The 20,999-nt window shown below is 39.4% G+C and overlaps 1 protein-coding gene across 7 annotated transcripts in view; it reads left to right on the forward strand.

Moving 5' to 3' along the window:
- Positions 1-20,999, forward strand: part of LOC139945765 (F-BAR domain only protein 2-like) — a 69,647-nt gene that overhangs the window by 26,445 nt on the left and 22,203 nt on the right. For 2 of the 7 annotated variants that reach the window (XM_071943169.1, XM_071943173.1), the window contains exons 5-17: positions 469-646; positions 931-1,010; positions 1,590-1,688; positions 2,523-2,619; positions 4,488-4,617; positions 4,856-4,871; positions 5,565-5,630; positions 8,504-8,575; positions 15,600-15,654; positions 16,422-16,609; positions 17,241-17,259; positions 18,184-18,226; positions 19,441-19,506. In XM_071943169.1, the coding sequence (XP_071799270.1) occupies positions 469-646; positions 931-1,010; positions 1,590-1,688; positions 2,523-2,619; positions 4,488-4,617; positions 4,856-4,871; positions 5,565-5,630; positions 8,504-8,575; positions 15,600-15,654; positions 16,422-16,609; positions 17,241-17,259; positions 18,184-18,226; positions 19,441-19,506 (1,109 nt within the window). The remainder of the gene's footprint in view (positions 1-468; positions 647-930; positions 1,011-1,589; positions 1,689-2,522; positions 2,620-4,487; positions 4,618-4,855; positions 4,872-5,564; positions 5,631-8,503; positions 8,576-15,599; positions 15,655-16,421; positions 16,610-17,240; positions 17,260-18,183; positions 18,227-19,440; positions 19,507-20,999) is intronic. The other 5 variants (XM_071943170.1, XM_071943176.1, XM_071943172.1 and 2 more) reach the window with 4 other exon arrangements.

The following is a 20,999-nucleotide window of genomic DNA, read 5'->3' on the forward strand; positions in this document are numbered from 1 at the left end:
CTTATTTGGTGTTATTTATCAGACTACATATAACACAGCTATCTTTTTGTTGTCTACCCTCACAGGGTAACCCATATAATCCCTGGTAATGAGAAGCAATTATAACTCATGGACACAATTGACAGGACCGGGATTCAAACCCATACACACTGTAAACAGCTCTACAAATCACACTCTAATCATACACCAGGCCTGTATGTTCGTTTTGTAAAGGGCACCAAGGCAGTTTCTCCTTAGTAAAGGGCACCCTATGAGGACATTTGTACAGGAGCTTTTCAAGGGCATGAAGGCATTGACCAGGGGGCAAGGCATTGACCAGGGGGCAAGGCATTGACCAGGGGGCAAGGAGGCAACCGCCTTTGTTGCCTCTGTGAAGTATCAGGCCTTATATACGATTAAGCACTTAGTCGTCAGTGTAAAATAAAGCCTATCATAATTTTGATTGCAATATTTCTTTCCTACCCACAGATTAAGGGAGAAATCCAAGGCACTGCCGATGTTGTACAAAGTTTACATTCAACAAACGACATGCTCCACAAGTCAAAAGAACTTTACAACACAAGGTGTATAGAGTTTGAAAGACTTAAGAAAGAGAACGCCAGCACCAAAGAGCAAGAAAAGGCTGAGGCTAAATACAAGAAAGCAAGTGAGTGCCTTTGACTAACATTATGACTAAGCCTGGGTGACTAGTGTTGATGTTGCCATTATTGGTTGCTTAGTCGAGTTACGACTATCATTTTCAACTACTTGGTTAATCGATGCTAGGACTACTACAAAACTAGTTGCGACTTCTTGCTCGGTGAACCAATTGTGTTGCCCAATCGTGTACACATGATTGTGGCTGTGTTCTTAACTTAAGCACATTTTTTCCTACATTAAACACAAAAATTTGCTTTTAATCTTCTTTCCTCTTTCTCTTTTATTTTACAGCGGAAGACTACAAGGCCTATGTTGAAAAATACGCCCATCTCAGAGGAGATTTTGAGAAGAAGATGACCAAGTCTTGTCAGGTACAGTCAAACACCCTAGGTGTAGGTTTTAAACACTCTGGCAACCATCTGGGCCCAATTTAACTTTTTCAAAAGTTTTGTAGAACTGACAAAAAAGTTAGAACAATGTTCATGTCTGCAGTTGAACAAAATCTAGCATCATGAAGTAACTCAACACCCAAACTGTTTGATTCTGATTAGGGTGGTATGTCTGATTCAAATTACTGGAAGAAGTCTTCAGTCCAACAGAGTAAAAAAAAAAACACATGTGGGTGGATTTTTATTAATGAACATGTACAATATTGGTTAATGTCAAAGACCAGTATCCACAATTTATGTGACCCAACATGTACATGAAATAACCAACCCGGTGAAAGTTTTTGTTCAATCAGTTATCAGAGCTATGAGAAAAAAAGTGGGAAAAAACCCATTAATCAATAACTTCAACATTAGAAATGCCCAATGCAAGAATTGTGTCTTTCCAATTACTTTTTGACCGGCACTTAATCCAGTGGTCGATTGGTTCGAGTCCACGCTCTAGTAAATTTGTCATTATTTAACCCCAATTCATTTTAATATTGTAACTTCTTTTGTGCACAGCAATTACAATCCATAGAAGAGGGGCATTTACAACAGCTCAAAGAGTTCATCAAGCAGTACAACATAGCGTTACGAGAATGTGGCTGTAGCGTCGAGCAGGTAAAGCGTTGTTGTGAATTCTTATTGGTTGTGCCCAACTCCAATATTTAAAACAGTGAAAGTGAAGATAACTGAAACATCATCCTTTGTATGAATGGTTCCTTTTCTTGAAAGAAGTTATCGGATTTAAAAATATTTAGTTTTACCCTGTCACCGATGTGTTTTAAGCACTGTATACTCAGTACTTTCCCGAGTTGTGTGAAAAAAATCACTGGCATTTTACTCAGCTGGATTTGGGAAATTACTAAGTATACAGAGCTTACACACATCGATGTTAGGGTAAACCCGAATAGTATTCTTAACCAAGATGCAAATTTAACAGCTTTAACCAGATGTCTTTATGTTTGTTTAAATCTTTTGAAGATACCTTGTTATACATTCAAATTTGTTAACAGATTGAATTAAATTTGACAGATTATTTATAAAAAATTAGTTTTTGATGCCCTTCTCCCCCCCCCCCCCCCCAGTGTAAACATTGCCTGGTTTTGGGATGGAGTGTCACATGTGGTATTGCATGGGAGCATATGGTTCAATGTGAGGCCAGGTGGTCAAACACATCAAACTCAAGCTCTGGTGTTTTTTATCAGCAGAGTGTGGGTTTCAGTCCAGGTCTTGACACTTGTGTCCCTAACCAGTTAAGGCTGAGGAACTGTCATTTTTACCCCAACCACCCTGACCAGATTGTTTTCTTGGAATAGCCAGAATCATGGATCCCCCCCCCCAAAAAAAAAAAAAACCCCACAAAAAAACGCTTATCCGGTGTGGTCTCTATGTTTGAACAGAATAATCTGCTCGTCTTCAGGAGAAACTTATTCTTGTATCGTCTCTCTACAGGTACAAGGGGAATTCAGCCAGCAGTGTGAGGACCTGACATCAGTCAAACTCATTGAGATGTTCTCAGAGACTAAAGGGACAGGAAAAGAAAAACCAGGTACGGTGTAGGTGGCTGGCGAGAGACGAGGAATGACAAACATAGTGATAAAAATAGTAATCAAGGTCTTTATAAAGCACTTTTACAACAGAGTTCAAAATGCTGAAGAAAAATTAGGAAAATTGCTAGGGTGTTATTGAAGAAGAAAATAGTTGGAGATTCGGATGTTCCCGATGTTTAGGATGAGCTAATGTTGCTCATGGTACATGGTGTTATAACCAACCTTTCAGATTGTATCTCCACTATTTGAATTCTGCTTAAGTTCATGGTGTTACTGCAAACTTTACTACAATGTTTTTTGTCTACACATGTACCATGCAAAGTTTTAAATCCTACTTGTCATCTTTATCGCACAATTGTGTTTGAACCTGATCTTGCTTGTGTGCTCTTATAAAATCTTATTTAACAATTAAAAGAAATGTAAATCACCCTCTTGAAATAACATTTCCTGGTAGTTATTTGTCTTGCATTGCTGAAAAAAAAAAATGACATTTGTGATATAAACAAAACTCAATACTGTAACATCCCGTGCAGCAAAGTGCAACTTTTGAAAGACCCAGTGACATTTATGAATGCAATTGGTCAAAGATGGAAATTTTACTTGAAATTAACTATCAATTCTTCGAATGGGATCTTCCAACAGGGACATATTTCTGAAAAAATTCCTTAGTTTGTAAAAGTTTGGTGAAAGCTGCTTACCGGACAAATTCTTTGTGTTCATAGATTTGTCTCTTTCCTAGTTTTGTTTGATTAGGATACTTCTCAAATTTTTGCAAATTTTTGCAATGATGTAGCTTCACTTTAAAAAGGGAAACATGAAGACTGTAAAAGTACATGGAGGGAGGGGGAGGGAAATGTGAAGGATTGATTAGATTAAAAGGGTTGGTAAACCTCGGGGGATACGAGCCATGCACGATAACACCGCCTGTATCATCAAAAATCTTCCTCAAACTGCTCCTTTATCTCCTGGGAGGTTTTTGCCAACCATGTGACAAAACGTCAAGCAATTCTCTCTCCAAGCGGTTCTTGTTGTGCATGATAACAAGGGGCTTGCGCAAAACCTGTAGGGTTTGTACATTATGCCTAAAATGTTTCAATTTCATGAAAGCTGCTTTGGCAGTGCAGTTTACGGAAATCTCATCACATTGGAAAATATTGTTTTTTTGTGTAATCATGTAGAGTGAAGTTGGCGGCCATTTACAGCATGCCCTTTCCACTTACAGTAGATCCACTTCTTACATACCACCTTTATACTGTATAATTCTAATAGTGGTTTATTTCACTCAATTTGTTTTACTTTGTTCAACACCAACACAGAATAAAAAACAATAAGTACATGTGCAATGAAGACTGTCGCTAAAAATATGGGTCAACCAGAGAAAGCTCCCCATATTCGCTCCTCAAAGAACCTGCTCTGAATGTCGGGCTGTCTCTTTGAAACAGTGTCACACTTCAACTCAGACTTCAACTCAGACAAGGAGAAACTTCTTCACAATTCAAGACACATCTCAAAATAGATATTTCGGAAACCATGGTTTTCAAACAATCAGTTCCTTACCTCTTACTAATTAATTTTTTTTCAATATCATGACTTTTCTTGTTTCTGCCTTGAGCATTTTTATTGGATATGTGCGCCCTATAAATTTACATTATTGTTATTATTTCAAACTTTGGTCGTCTTTGTGTAAATAACAGAGTTATTGTTTTTGCGCCAGGAGTGTCATCATAGACATACATGTACATGGCGCACTTGAAAATGTTCAATACTATTAATAGTGTTATTATATTTCTCAATAAATGTAGCATTTAAAAATTTAAAATTGACAGTTCTAGTCTTACCAATGTTATGCTCACCTTGTTAAATCCAGGTCCGATAGTATTTGAGGAATGCGACGTATCCAACATTCCTAGTCCAGATCCAGATAATAAAAGCAAGAAACGAAAGACCAAGAAAGAGAAGACGAAGAAAACTAAGAAGGAGAAGGAGGAAAAAGAGGGGTAAGTTTCTTAAGAAAGATTATAGGAATGTTATTTTCCCACCATTAAAGCACTACATGTTATTGTAGAATGCGGTGTATAAGAACCAGTTCTATATTTTTTGACTCTCAATGGCTCTTAATGACTCTCAGTGACTCTTGTTGACTCTAATTGACTCTCAATGACTCTCACCCCTGAGTAATGGAGAAAGAAACATAATTAATTTGTTTTCATTGTCTTCTTTTTTTTCCACTTGCAGAGATGTACCCGATGTGGTGAGTTGAGACTCAATTTTCCTTTAAATTTTGTTTTCATTTTTGAGGTCACATTTAACATATTTTGTATGCGCCTAGCAAGTTTTTGTGCTACAGACTATTATGAAATATATGGTCAGTGGTAAAAATGCTGTATGTCAGATTGCTCCCACCCATATACAAGTTCTACTGTCATCTTTAACAGGGTTTGCCCTTAACTGTTTCAGTGGCTAGCCAGCAGCAGGACCAGTTGTTGTTGCTTGCCAATTTACTGGTCCTTCAGATTTGTCACTAGTCCATAGTTCAAATGAAACAGCAATGCTGTTTAACTCTGAACGAGCCAGCCGGACCACTTTGAGTTTATTCTGACTGGTCCTCAGCTATTAAGGGAGAAACACTGGTCAAACTAATGATAAAGATCTGTTACTTACAGGCATGAAATTCTTCCTACTTTAGTCTGAAAAACTGTGGTTCAGTTGCCTGAAAATTCCATTTAACCCTACTCCTTTATGAACAGGTTGATCAGCTCTTGTACTCAAGAAGATTATCCTCCTTCCCCCCCCCCCCCCAAGGATAAAATACCATGCCTGTACAGACAAACTTTCTCTGCAATATTATTCTTCTTTTTCTTCTTGCCATTAACAAACAAACTTTTCCACCCTTGCATTCTAACCCAACTCACCCATATCGTTCTACACTTGTCACTGTACCCAGCTGGTCTCCAGCAAGTCCAGCACCTTTGGTGCTGTGTCCCCAACCACCCCTACTGACTCGGCCATGGTGAGTGGTCAGTGTTGTGTAGTCTGTCTTGTCATCGCTTCAGATGACCAGTCATTTGGTCACCTTTTTTTAAATGTAGAAACGGCACTTAACTTTTCAAATCCTCCAAAATCCTACTCCTGAAATCGTCTGACTTTGTTGGATTGTTTTACTGCAGAAGAACTGTAGACTCTCCCTGGTTCTCCGGACAATTCAATGAAAGTTAACCAATCTTTCCATGTTCTGATGAACAAAATTTTGAAATCTTCCCGATTAAGGACTTCGCCCCTGTTATGTTGAATATCATTCTTAAAATCTCCACGATTGTGGACAAAATCTCTTAGATTGCAAGATGCAAATGTCGGCAGCTCTGCTGCAGGCCCAAACAACTCATATTGGGTCAGAGTCCAAACATTGTGTGTTAAGTGACCATAGACTGGAGGATTTTGGAGGATTCAGGAGGTTCTATTGTCAAAGACACCATTGATTTAGCGTACAAGCCTTTTTGCTTTGCATGGTGAAGTTTGTTGATTGTAATAACACCAATTTGCCTTGTTTAACAGTCACTGTGTAAAAGCACTCCGCACTTATGCGAAATATAGAAGCTCAGTACCCGGGTCTCAGACATCGAGTCAAAATTCACTAACACACACACGATGTGAAAATGTGGTTTAGTGTTCCAGTGCGATGATCACGTGAGAGTTGAGTGATGAAAATTTTTGTTTGACCTAGGGGTTCTGTTTTAGCAGAGTGCTATTATTTCCCATCAAAGCAGTATTTCTGGAATATTTTATTTGATTGTGGTTTTCAAATGAAATTTCCCAAACAATGGCTCTAAATCAAATCTGATGGGAGGGACCAGTAGAACATACCTAGCAGTGTTGTAGCCACGACGGGCAGTGCTGGGCAGGCCTGCCCAGACTAACAAATTTCGCCCATTACCCTGAGCAAAATACACTGTGCTGCCCAGCACAGATTTCCGCCAGATTTCACTTTGACAATAATGGGCCTATATCTAAACATGAATGACTTTGTTGAACTGCTTGCCCTTGGTTGACTAAATTGGATGTAGAGCTCACCACTAAAATTGGTCTAGCTACAACACTGATAGTAAGCAACCATCAACTGATATTTCTGATGGTCTTAGCTCAGGCGCAGCATCATCATCATGAAAAATTAGTTGCCGACCTTATTTTTTTGTGTCATCGCAAGGTCGACCTGAGGGCAGGCTTAAGTCAGCCTGCCGAAAAAAAAAAGAAAAAAAAAAAACAGCAACAGCTGCGAGTTAATCAAGATCCAGGCCAATTGGCTAAGGGGGCTTTGCCAAATAAACTCATCGCTGTCTGATCCGTATATAAACGTCGCTAGATTCAAGTGTTTATTTTTGTAACATGCCAGCATAGGAGTCAGCCCTTCCATGGCAAAACAGACTAACTTGCAAAAATTTAATTTTCGTACAGAGATAAGATGTTTAACAACCATAACAACGGAATGAAAGTGTACAAGAGGCCATCATAGGCATATTGTATTCACATCCATCAGAGTATGCCTTTGAAAAATTGAAATGAAAAAGGAGTAGAAAAAAAAAACGCCCTTAATTTAGCCAGAAATTATCTTTTGTATAAAACACCAAAGTGTTTGAGTTAGGTTTTTGTTTGCTCTGGAAGGGTCCAGCTCTCTCTCTGTCTCATCCTTCTCTGTGTGCTTATTTGGAAGCCAACATGTAGTTGGAACGAATCGGTTATCATTTCAAATCATACAGTTCATGCACAGTGTTTTGTCATGTGGGTTAAAGATTATGTTGACTTTGAACAGTTTTCACCGTATTTATTTTTTAATATTTTTTAGTAGTTACTTACATCAAACACGCCTGGTTGTGCCATTTTTTTTTTAATATCGTGTCTGGCTGTCACCATTGTGTCATCCCATGTGTTGCGACTTAATCAAAATTTGTAGTTAATGTATTGTATTGGGGTTGAACAAAGAAAAGTTAATTAGAGTGGGATTTGAACAAACGACCACCAAATAAACATGCCTGGCAGTCAACCAACTGAGCCATCTAGCCCTAATGTTGGCAGTCACCCTAGATAGCTCAACTGGTGGAGCGTGGCATGGTATACCAGTGGTTGTTGGTTCAAATCCCTTTTGGTTTATTATTTAATTTAGCGTGTGTAATTTGTTATTGCACTAAGTGTGTATTTGTGTTGATATTTGAAAGTTTGGTGCACATTATAATCGGCACGGTGTTTGGGATGAAGATTTTTTTTTTTAAGAAAGTGTGATATTTATAACTTCTTCGTCACAAATTTGCCCGGTTATTTAATTTTTTAGATGTCATGATTGTATTGGGTGAAAAAAATATTATTTCTGGTTTCAACGATGTTTGATAAATACTGTACACTCTGTGATTTCACAGTTTAGTGGGGAAAAGGGTCCAGAGGTAGAATGCCTGTGGGGGTTCGAATCCCAACCGAGTAGAGTAGAGGAATAACAGTAAATTATGATTCACAGTAAATAAGGATGGCAATTTGAGGTGTTCAACGATCATTGTAACCAAATAATTTCTGTGAAAATGAAACTAGCTGTTGCAACCGTGACCTACATGTACGTATGTATGTCATGAATGCAAAAAAAAAAGTTAATGGCCTGAAGGTTCGACACTAGTAGACTTCAACTATAGCAGAGTCTTTATCCAGTCTTTAAGACTCTGCTAGGGTCGAAATGTCTGGCCGTTGACTATATTTTACGCAAATCGTTTCTTTAATAGCTATGTATTAGATGTTTCACATGATATAATTTTACAAACAAGCCACCTGTTCACGTCCCCGTTAATGTCGGCACCAACAACATGTGGTCCGCTCTGTTTAACCTTTGCCCTTTGACCCCTCCTACAGTCTCCAACCTCCTCGACCTTATCACAGCAGAGTAGTATGCTACCCTGCAGTTCCATGCCGGATGTGAGAGTGGTGAGTCAAGCAATGTGCTTGGTTATAACATATTGCATGCGTCTACTACACACTACCAAATATCTTGTCTGGTCGTTGCACAATAATTGCTGTAGCCCTTTTTCCCCCCCCCCGTGTTCATTTGCTGTCAATACGTTGCCATATAATTAAAGGAACACGTTGCCTTGGATCGGACGAGTTGGTCAAAACAAAAGCGTTTGTAACCGTTTTTTATAAAATGCATATGGTTGGAAAGATGTTTTAAAAGTAGAATACAATGATCCACACAAGTTTGCCTCGAAATTGCGTGGTTTTCCTTCTACTGTGCGAACTAACATTGTCGGCCATTTATGGGAGTCAAAATTTTGACCCCCATAAATGGCCGACGTGTTAGTCGACAAGGTTAAAGGAAAACCACGCAATTTCGAGGCATGTTTGTGTGGATCATTGTATTCTACTTTTACAACATCTTTCTACCCATATGCATTTTATAAAAAACGGTTACAAACGCTTTTCAAAGACCAACTCGACCGATCCAAGGCAACGTGTTCCTTTAATGCATAGTTGCTCAGAACAGAGAAGCTGTATGAATAGTGCCTGAGATTTGGTCACTCTCACATTGCTGGCGAGTCAAGAACAGAGTTGCTTAAGCACAAAAAGTAGCTAAGCACAAATTACATATATTCAATACACAGTTTTGCCCAGGGCAGAGAAATTGTTGTAAGCCGTACGAATAGTGCCCGAGTTTTGGTCACTCTCGCCCTCAAAAAATCGCCACTAGATTACAGAGGCCAGTTTGACATGGCTGCTTAAGCACAAAAAGTAGCTAAGCACTAAATACATTTATTCAATGCACAGTTTTGCTCAGGGCAGAGAAATTGTTGTAAGCTGTATGAATAGTGCTTGAGTTTTGGTCACTCTCACAGTCAAGAAAATCGCCACTAGATTACAGAGGCCAGTTTGACAGAGCTGCTTAAGCGCAAAAGTAGCTAAGCACAAAATATATATATTCAGTGCACAGTTTTTGCTCTGTGGTAACCGTACAAATAGTGCCTGAGTTTTGGTCACTCTCAAAGTCAAGAAAATCGCCACTAGACTACAGAGGCCAGCTTGACATAGCTGCTTAAGCGCCAAAAATAGCTAAGCACAAAATACATCAGTGCGTATTTTTTGCTCAGGGCAGAAAAATTGTGATGTCAGTCAAGTGGGTATTTGGAACCCTGCTAGAGAGTTTCATTGTGGACTTGGTTTATCGATAAAGCTTTGCCTAACCCTATGCTAAAACTATACCCCGTTAAGTGCAATTTTTGCCTGTGTGCGCATGTGTGGCGAAGTGTAATAGTTTACTTTTGTTTAATGTTTATTTTTTAGTTGTTTATGTTTTAGTTCGATCAGTTGTGTTGTACTTTTATTTTCTTATTTTAATTTTTTTTTTAAGTGGTGCTGCAAATATTATTTTTATTTTGGTTTTGTGTACACTTTGCTTAAAGTAATTTTCTTTGTCAAGTTTTACTTGCAGTTTTTTGTTTTAAGAGATAATAAATTTTTCGTTTGCTACATTAATTACATTTCGGTTTGGATAATACACTCCATTTCCTCCACTAAATATTGATGATTTTAATTAGAGTTTAACATTTGAGTCGTCTTTTTGAACCATCCACACTTGAACTCGTTGTGCTCAAGTTTGTTTGCACAAATCGATTGTAATTGTCTTTAGTTAGTTGTTGTAATCTGTAATTTGTTTTCGTCAATGGGGACATACTGGTTTTATTGATCCCAAATTGGATGGATTAATATCCCAAAAAGGTGACCGGTGTAGATGTAAATATCCCAATTGGGGACTTTTGCTTGACTTAAAATACCATTTTCTCCAGCATTCAAGAAAAAAGTATAGTCCGAGTCTCCAAGCCTCGGCATCGTTTCATTACGGGGGATACAGTACCCTGGTGAGTCGGCATGTTGGCATGGCAACGCATGAGGCACACTTAAGCTCAGTTCATACTTTCTGCCAATGCGAATACGAAGCAAGTTTTGACGTCACAGGGCTGTTTTCAAAGTGAATGTTTCGCAGGAGCTGAACACAGCTCAACCGGTGCGATCTATTCGTTGCGAATTCGTGACATCAAAATTTGTATCGCATTCTCATTCGCAGGAAGTATGAACCGGCTTTAGCCTCTTACCAATATGCGATTGTTCAGGGGTTTTGTTCAAATTGTCATTGAGAATGGAAAAGCTCTTCATTCAATGATAGAGGTTTTTAAGAAGTTATTAATTTTGGGGAGTGGATGTTGCTAGATGACAACATTGAGAATGTTCTGGCACATCCTTATAGAGACCCTCTTAGCATTTGTAGTTGCTTGTCTTTTGCGCTGGTAAACATCGTCATACCAGGGAAGACAATACTGTAGAATGTGTAGTGTGATCAGTAAAGTAAAGGCCAGCCAAGTCATGTGAGGCAATTTAAAGGCAACAAGTTCTTGGCAATCTGGGAAAAGAAAATTAATTCACATTCAGTTTTTGAGGGGGTAGAAAATTACAGATAAAAGAATATCTCTTGCTCTGCCGAAGTGTTCCTTGTGCATACAGTGCAGTTGGTTGCCTCAAAGTTGGCAGAAAAATAATTACTGTGTGTGACAAGGCGGGCCAGAAGAATTCAACTGTTTATACTCAACGTTGTCATGGATTGGTAAAGGCCCTTATAGAAACCACTGTTTCGGCTTGGGTTCAAACTTTGGTTCCAACTTGAGCCCCAACTTGGAACCCATCTTGGGCTTTGGCTCCCGCTTAGGCTCTACCTTAGGCTCCTGCTTCGGCTCCGGCCTTGGCTCCGGCTTTGGCTCTGTTTGGGCTCCTGCTTGGGCTCCGGCTTGGTCTCTGGCTTAGGCTCCGGCTTGGTCTCTGGCTTAGGCTCCGGCTTGGTATCTGGCTTAGGCTCCGGCTCCGTTGTTTTTAAAAATTGTACTTCAAACAGTCGGGCAGAACCTAAGCCGAAGTCGAGGATAAAGCCTTGTTTAAAAACGGGCCAGACTACCCTTAGTACTATAGACTAGCTGATTTTCTTCAATAGAGGGACATGATCATAAAGGCCTGTTGGAATGATGTATGAGTTTCAGTTTGGATAGCTTTGTTGTTTATTTGGAACATGCTGCCTGATCAGGTGATGGCAACGCATGTGTCCATCTTTTGTTAGCGCCGTTGCGATGATGGCGGTGCTTAAATAGGTCCGTCTAGTGAGCACCAGGGCCCAATTTCATAGCTCTGCCTACCGTAAGCAAAGAATCAACGCTTACAGAAGCAGGGAATTCTGTGCATCCGTCAAGCGTATTTCAAGGGTTAGCTAGGAATGTTTGCTCTTGTGCGTGCGTATTCTATGTTACTAGGCATTCCTTGCTTGCACAGCTAGTGCAGAAATTCGGCGCTTGCACAGTAAGCGGAGAATGGTTACCGTAAGTGCAGAGTTTGGCGGTCAGCAGAGCCATGAAAATGGGCCCAGATTGGCCTGGTGCTTGCCTGGCATTTTGATAGATTAATAGAATTAAAAGTGACATGACCCCCTCCACACAGCTGCGGCCGATCCGTCAGTACGGCCCTAGTATGTCCTCCTTCCACAGGGTGAGTAAACACGCACCCCTCATGCATGGGTTAGGCTGGAACGGTCAGGGTGGCCAGAATGGCATGTTTGGCCAGAATGGAATGTATGGTCAAAATTGCATGTTTCTGGCATGTTTTATGACGTGTCGATCTAGTTCAAAGGATCTAAGCTCTGGTGTTGTCGGCGGCAGAGTGCGGGTTCGATACCCAGTCATGACACTTGTGCCCTTGAGCAAGGCACTTAACCATATGGGAGACTTTCGGATGATAGTGTGCATGCTCAGACCTACACGCGCTATATGAAAGGACCGTTATGTCTGCTGCCACAAGCGTCTCAAAGGTCTCTCATTGCTTCATAAAAAGCTGGGAAGGTAGTATGTCTGCTCTACCAGCCAGGCATCTTGTGGATGATACCCATGTCTACATCTGTATGGACTGTGAAGGGGGTACGTAACCCTGTTTCAACCCAAGGAGTAGGTGGCAATGTGCCCTGGTGGCAGTTGATTTAGGCGACAGTTGAGTGTATCCCTCACCTTGACGTGGCTGTCCATGGCCTTGTGATGTTAAAAAGGAGAAAAAAAGAATGGCATGTATAACCAGAAAGGCATAGTTGGCCATAAGGTTTGCCGGAATGGTTTATTGGCAACTTGATAAGCATGCTGCTAGCCTTGCATTTGTTTAAATCAATGGTACTAAAATCTGAAATGACCCTCCACACAGCGGCCGATCCGTCACCAGCACAGCCCCCAGCACAGCCCCCAGCACAGCCCCCAGCACAGCCCCAGTACGTTCACCTTCCGGTCTTACTTTGGTAACCACAACTCCACCTCGGTGAGTAAAACACCCACCCAATGCATGGGTTTTGCCAGAGTAGCATGTATGACGGTCGGAATTGGCAAGGCCGGAATGGACAACACCGGAATGTGCTTGCCTGGACACCAGAATGTGCTTGATTGGAGACAGAAAGATCTGGATGATTTTTTTATGGTTTTTAAACCGACCTGCATCAGGAGTACCAATATGACAAGGTTACTGGAACTGCAAAATTACCTCTTTTATGAGAGGACAGCAAAACAGAGAAACACAATGCAGAAATGAGATTTGGGACTTCAGAATGTACTCTTTAGAAGCAGAACCTCTTCTTAGCAGTGCTCTTTTTAACGATAGCCAACTGTACCATCATCACCACAGTCCAATATCATTGAGCTATTTACCGTGGAATTCTGTGCTTACTGCATCCCACAAGTGCAAGGTTTTTTGGGTTGTAAGCGCAACTTCCATGCTTAGCAGCGCCATGAATTTGGACCAAATTAGAACATTAAGGAATGACTTTCTTTTTTCTTTTAGTCTCGGCATTTGTCATTGCTAATATAACTTAACATCTTAAGCAGGTCACTTCTGAGAACAATGCATCAAAATTGTTTAAGGAAAGAGTGGCCTTAAAGTTTGCTGCATCGAAGTGCCTCAAACTTGTGGTTTTAATAATTTATTTACTTAATTTCAAGTCCCCCTGTCATGTTTTTTGTTTTATGCATGTACTGGTACTGTGTTTTGTTGTTCGTAATTTTGTTACCTACATGTACTGGTCAAACTGTAGAGGACACAATGTATTTTTGGCTCACTGTTACATGTATCTCAGAGAGAACAATATTGTGTAATTTATTTGATCCCTCATCCAATATTATTAGAGTAATTAATGACGATGACATAACCCATATCCACCTGACTGATCGCTTCTGCTGAAGCCCATGTAGCGCTCATTGCTAAGTAATTGTTATTTAGTACCTTGCAATCAAGCATACCCAAACAAACTGTACTAAGAAGTAACTATAATTAGTAAACTTGTGGGAGTAATTAACCATGTATAAATCTCTTCAGGAGAAATGTTAGCACTACAAAGACTTGCATGTGGGGTCTCGATGTTTGGTACAGTATTCTTTGCCCGTTTTCAGGGCCAATACTCAAAGGATACAAGTTTACTAATTATAGTTCCTTCTTATTTCCACACAATGCAAAGCTGCAAACACCACTTAAACTTGTATAGAGTTGGCAAGAGTGCATAGTTCTCTTTAATAAGATGTATTGCCATAGCCATTTTTCTTGTCTCATGTTATCATTCTACAAAAGCAATAGTCGTGTTAGTCTGAAGGTAGTGGTTGCACTTAAAGTAATTAGTCTAAAAGTGATACCACTACCTTCCTTGTTTTATGATAACACTAGTGACAAGAGTTTATTTAAAGGAACATGTTGCCTTGGTCCGGTCGAGTTGGTCTTTGAAAAGCGTTTGTAACCGTTTGCTATAAAATGCATATGGTTGGAAAGATGTTTTAAAAGTAGAATACAATGATCCACACAAATATGCCTCGAAATTGCGTGGTTTTCCTTTTACCTCAGCGACTAACACGGTCGGCCATTTATGGGAGTCAAATTTTTGATCCCCCATAAATGGCCGACCGTGTTAGTTCGCAAAGCAAAAGGAAAACCACGCGATTCCGAACACCTCTTTCGAACCACATCTTTTGAACCATATGCATTTTATAACAAACAGTTACAAAATTTTTTTTATACTGCCAACTTGTCCCATCCAAGGCAACGTGTCCCTTTAAAGAAAGACACTAATTTATTATGCATCAATGCAATCAATTTATTGTGTGTCAATGCATAGTTTCCTATAGGTAGGCATTTACAGGGCTTGTGAGATCCTTGAGTTAGGCAGAGACTCATTGAGCTATAGTTAAAAATATTCAGCTCAGGCATGTTCTGCAGTATAATGCATTGCTTTTCGACTGAAGCTGCTGTAGCCGAAAAAAGACAGCTATTCAAGGCTATGGCTTCTATTGGCTTGGCTTGATTGGCTTTAACTTAGTCACGTGCTCTGGCTTAGGCTGCTGAAGTGATTTTGAAAGCTGAGCATATTTGCTTGACGATTTCAAAATGGCTGGTAGGCAGGACTGAATCCAAGACACCTCCAATCTTGTTTTTGTTTGCACTTCAGTGTAAACCATTGAGTTTCACTTTAGGGTACCAGACTATATATGAACCATGAATATTTTGTGACTTGGATTTACTACTTTAAAACTCCATGGAGGTAGAAATACAAGGAGACACATCAAAAGACCACAACAGCACATTTTGTCCCAATCAGAACAATATTTCACTGAATCCTGGCTACATCATTAGTGGAAAAATGTTTAATAATAATAAAGAAGAATTAAGACTTATAATGTGCACATATCCACCCTGCTGGGTAATTAAGGCACAGTAACCCCCCACCCCATAACAAATTTTTTAAAAGGAGACAAACACAACAGAATTAGTCCTTGAAAACCTGTGACATAACATGTTTGGTATTACATGTATTTCTATCTTAATGGTGGCATACTGCGGAAATGCCGAGAAGCATTGTCAGGTGAAAAACAAACTAATTACGATCTATTTTTGTTCCATTCCGCAGAGTCCTCAAGTAGATGAGGAGGGATTCAGCATCCGACCGCAAGAAGCCTCTACAAATATCCTTCTTGATGAAAATGTTTTGGTTTAAAGGAACATTACAGAATTGGTTTTGCTAACAAAACAGTTGCTGGCAGTGTAAGCACTTTATGTAATCCACCATATACATAAACTGACAAACCTGTAAAAGTTTGAGATCGATCGGCCATCTGGGTCACGAGAAAATAGTGAAAAACCGATTACACATTTTGCATGACATTGATGCAAAAAAAGGAGAAGAATAAAATGCTCACTGAGAGATTAACTCCAAACGCAAAGTTAAATTATTATTTCTCATCAAATATGACATTTCAGGCAGAAATATATCAAGGGATGTTTTCTACTATCATCATCATTAGACAGCGTAAGTTTGATGTAAATCTGTGATCTTCACGATTTTGTTTTCTTACCAATTCTGTAACGTTCCTTTAAAATAACTCTGATTAACCTTCAATTTGTATGTATATTTGGTTTGCGGTAACACCATGTGGGTATCTACTTGCCAGGTAGAGGTGTTCTTAGAGAACTGTCTTGCTTTATTCTACTACCGCGGAGTAGATAATCAATTTGTATTCGTGGTATTTCCTCTTCTTCAGGTTAGACTCTTCTTCTTCTGATAGACTTGCCCAGTCCTTCTGAATCAAACTTCAAAGCAGTCAATGTAGCACCCTCTACTTTTTACTAATAGTAAACCAAATCAGTTTTGCCAGTCAAGACTAGACTCTTATCAGATTGCTATCAAATTCTTTGGAGTTTGTATTTGTATGTTCCTTGACCTTGAGTGCACATGAACCACCTGCTCGGGATAGCTTCTACTCCGAGTCTGACTCGGACTCCGATAACGAAGACAAGACCAGGAAGATTCATGTGGAGATTAAGCCGGCCGTCATCACGGACGCCAACGGGGGACAGACAGCTGCCTCCGTCGATGAAATCAAGAAATCTCTGGGTGGCCTGACGCTATCACCCCCAATCGTAAGTTAGAAATTTAAGAAACATTTTCTGGTAACACGAATTATTAAATGCAGACTAAAATTCCGGGGCAATGAATGATAGCAAATTCTACCAAATTTTTCCACTTAATTTTGTTGTAATTGTTATCAATAGTTTCAATAGTCTACAGCATAGGCTACAGTGTTTTAACGCTACATACGAAGTGTCTGCATAATGTTGGGACTTGAAACACTATGTGGACTGACACACGTCCACACAGTGCTATTTACAGTATTGAAGAATTTAAGTGTATAGAACAAATAAATGTCCAGGCAGTGACTGCAACATGGATCTGTGTTGGTTTGTGTGGGTGTTTTACCTTATCGAGAACAAAACAGAAAAGGGAAAACAAAAGGTCCCCCCCCCCCATAAGGGAACTCTAAAGGCTGGGGTGCTCCACAAGGACTTTTGTGAATTTTGTTTCAGTTTTGTAGAAAACCGATCGTTTATCCCAGTATGAAACAGAATGTCAAAGAAGGAACCTACATGTGTACATGTACTGTGTGGTCTATGGAAAATCAGTTAGTTAGGCCAAGTACTGCACCATCAACTAAAGTTAATTTTAGTTTTACTTTTAATAATTGCTGTGTTTTATTTGTCATTTGTTTTTCAGTTGAGGAAGGACAAGTCAAGTAAGTTTTTATCATATTTAATTTTTATATAGATTATTATAAACCACAAGGGAAACTGACTGGGTAAATTTGAAAGGATTTGGAATTGAGTGGAACTAGAACCATTGACCTCTGGATTAGCGTGCCGGTGCTCTAATAATAATAATAATAACAAGTTCTTATATAGCGCATTTCACAATAAACCGTATCAATGCGCTTTACATTAGTCCCCTGGTCATTGGGCCAATAAACATCCCTTTAATCTTTCTCAGCTCCCATTAGGGAGTATACAGCCCCGAGCTGCCGTGGCGCTCCGAAAGCTTTTCATTCACAACATCAACCTCTACCCTCGCAGGTACCCATTTATACCCCTGGGTGAAGAGAAGCAATTATACTAAAGTATCTTGCTCAAGGACACAAGTGTCACGACCGGGATTCGAACCCACACTCCAGTGAATTAGCACCAGAACTTGAATTCGATGCTCTTAACCACTCGGCCGCGACACTCTACGAAACCAACTGAGCTATCTAGCCCTACGTTGGCGGTGTCCCTATTTTTAGAAATATCTTTGTATCAAAATTGGGTGTGATCCTGGCTATGCGGCAGTTAACTGTTGTATGGGTTCTGACTGGCACCCCCGAAAAAATATTTTTTCTTTTTATAGCATGTTCTGCTTTCATCTCTAACACAGGAGAAATAAACAACCATAACAACAAATAATTGCTATTGTTTTGTATGTAAAATGCATTGATCATGTTTTTGGAAATACGCTATAAAGGAGCTGGTTTTATTGTTTATTATTAACCACTATCCTCACATCTTTTGATTAAATTGCTGAGTGCTTTTGAGATGTACAATGTAAACGCCACATACTCACCAATGTGTCTGACCAGTAATTTTTGACTTCACTATTAACTCTCTTTTTTTCTTTTTTTCTTTTCTAGATGGTGATCTGAAACGAAGGAATCAGTCAGCACTTCGCAGCAGGTAACATTGACGACTTGGACATATATCTCCTTAACTTTATCGAAACTTTCAATTTTTTAAACTAGTCTTGCTTCTTCTAGTAGATCGGGCAATCACTTGGTTGTTGTCTACCCCATTTGAGATTTATAGGTATACCGTAATTGTAACTCACTTCTCCTAAACAGGGTATTAACCCAATTGGATATATATATATATATAAGTATACCGTAATTGTAAACCAACTCTCCCAAACAGGGTATTAACCCAATTTGATATATATAGGTATATCCTGACTGTAACCCATATCTCCTAAGCAGGATATGTACTCTTTCCATCCAAAGTTTTTTATTTTTGCTGGAAGGAAATATTTGTTAAAACAACTCTCTGAATGAACTTTGACAAATGATGCTGTTTTAAATGAAAAACAAATGCAAACTTGAGCATACATGTATATCGCTGACATTGCACAAAGAAATTCAGAATTGTTTGTACATGTACATTACATGGCTGAGGAAGGGGAACATTTTTAAAGTCCCAAACAAAGTTGATTGGTAGTTTTATTCAAATCCACTTTTCATTTGCATTTTATTTCTCTTCGAATTGGCTGATAACTTTCTCAAATTTACAAAAATAGCTATTACCATGTTGGTTTCTGATAAGCAATCAATACATCGTGATCTCAGTTTTAGAAGGTCGTTAATTATATTTTCATATCTGTTATGATAAACAAGGCGTTCAGTGAAAAAGGCGTACAAATGTTATGAACTGTTTTTTCTTCAAAATACTCAACGAAACGTCTTTCTTAGAAACTGAACGTTTATTTTTGCAAAATAATTACTTAGGGGACCACTTATAATCAATAAACTCCATTTACCAGAAGCTACAAAATATGTGAAACCAATTTTATGAAATCTATACAAACTACACTACCGACCGTTTAGTCATGAGCCAACAACATATGGTACTCAATGTGATATATATTTTTATAGTGAGCAGCTTTTTGGAAGGAAGGATTGGTTTTGAATGTTTACCCTGACTCTGAAATGTTTTCGGATTGCCATTGGTTTTCCTGTTCTTTCCGTTGTGTAAGGTCTGTGTGCTCTGACTGGAGTTTGTCTATCTTTGTCTCTCCCCCTCTTTCTTTCTCTAATGCTCAGTTTGTGTCTCGGTTCATCCGTCTGTCTGTCTGTCTCTACCCCTGTTACTAAGAATTTCAATGACTCTCTTTATGCCAGCTATGGGGCCTCGCCCACGCATTACGCCCGCGTGCTATCGTCACGGGAGAGCTTTGCGCGCCGGAGGTGGGATCGATTTGTTTGATTTGTACTCTGGGCATGTCCGTCTCGCTTGTGGTTTTTTAGATGTTTTTTTTATTGAAGCATTTGAATGGAGAATGTGTCTTTTTTTGATTTGTACTTTTATAATCTGCTTGCCGTTAACTTGTCCTGCATTGTATTTTTGGTTTGTATGCTTAAATGGCCAGAGAAAGTGCTTAACAGGAATGCAAAACTGTGAGACTGAAAGCAGAGGTTCACATAAATGCTTAGTAAAAAGAAAATGGGAAAGTTGAATTAGCTGTTGCAAACAGCCTACCAACCAAAAAGACCGATTTTTTAAATGCTCAAAAAAGATAATGGACTGACGGTTCGACCCTAGCAGAGTCTATCTCAAAGGTAAAAAGATATTCTTACAGGCACTTTATGTATTGGTCCGTTTTTAAGAGGAATGTTTTGGCTCTGGGGTTGGTGGGTGGGTCAAAAAAAAAATTGTAAAAAGGGAAACTATTTCTAACATTGAGTTTTCTGTAGAGGCCTTAATTTCACAATGAAGGCTAAAATCCTGTATTTCAAAACAAACCACCCTAAAGTATTCTTACGTATATAACTTCCTAAAGTACACACAGTGTATTGTACCACTGTCTGCTTTTTTGCAGTTTTGTTCACCTTAAGCACATTAATATTGGCCTAAGCTGCGATAAAACTTACCAATACATTGCAATAGTGATCCCTTTGTTGAGCCTTTCCCTTATGTGTATTTGACTCTCCTCTTTCTTTTTTTTCGTAGCACCCCCCCCCCCCCCACCCCATTCCCTGTAGATCCCTTTTTAGTTTCAGATGGTTTATTTTATTGTCCGCATGGAAGAACAATTCATTGGAAACTGGAATCCAAAATACTGCGATAGAATCAGGTTTTTCAAACTATTTTCCAACAGAGTTGTACCAATAGACCTTTATCATGCTGTGGATCTCTGCGTCTGGTAACCCTGCGTACAATAGTCATAATTGCAGTTATAATACTCATCATGAAAGGAACCAGACTGTCTTTTTTCCACTTGTCCTAAATGAAGACCCTATGATGGGGGAGGGGGGGGGATCAGGTTGGTGTAGTTGTATCTTTCCTCGTCTTCCACCTCTGGAACACCGGTTCAAATCCCACCGGGGCACTTTGTGAAGTGGGTTTCATTCCCTACCTGAATGCGTGGGTTTTCTCTGGGGTTTTCCTCCCACACCTAAAACTGAAGCTACCTTCTCTGACATCCTTCTCTCCATTGGGTTATTGGCTTGTATAGTGCTTAAGTTTGCCTTTCTGAGAGTCCTTGGCTTTACAACCGGAATTAATCAACGAAAATGAAATGAAATTGGGGTTACCGCATATCGTGCACCAAATGTTTTGTTAGGCAGTATCCAAATTGGCGGCTATGGCTTTGACTATCGCTATTAAGGGTGTTTGTTGTCAAGGACCTCATGCATGATGATGCGGCGACCAGGCCAAAGTCGTAGCTATAGTCACCAAT

Source organism: Asterias amurensis, chromosome 13 (genome assembly GCF_032118995.1).
Source record: "Asterias amurensis chromosome 13, ASM3211899v1".
Lineage (NCBI taxonomy): Eukaryota > Metazoa > Echinodermata > Asteroidea > Forcipulatida > Asteriidae > Asterias > Asterias amurensis.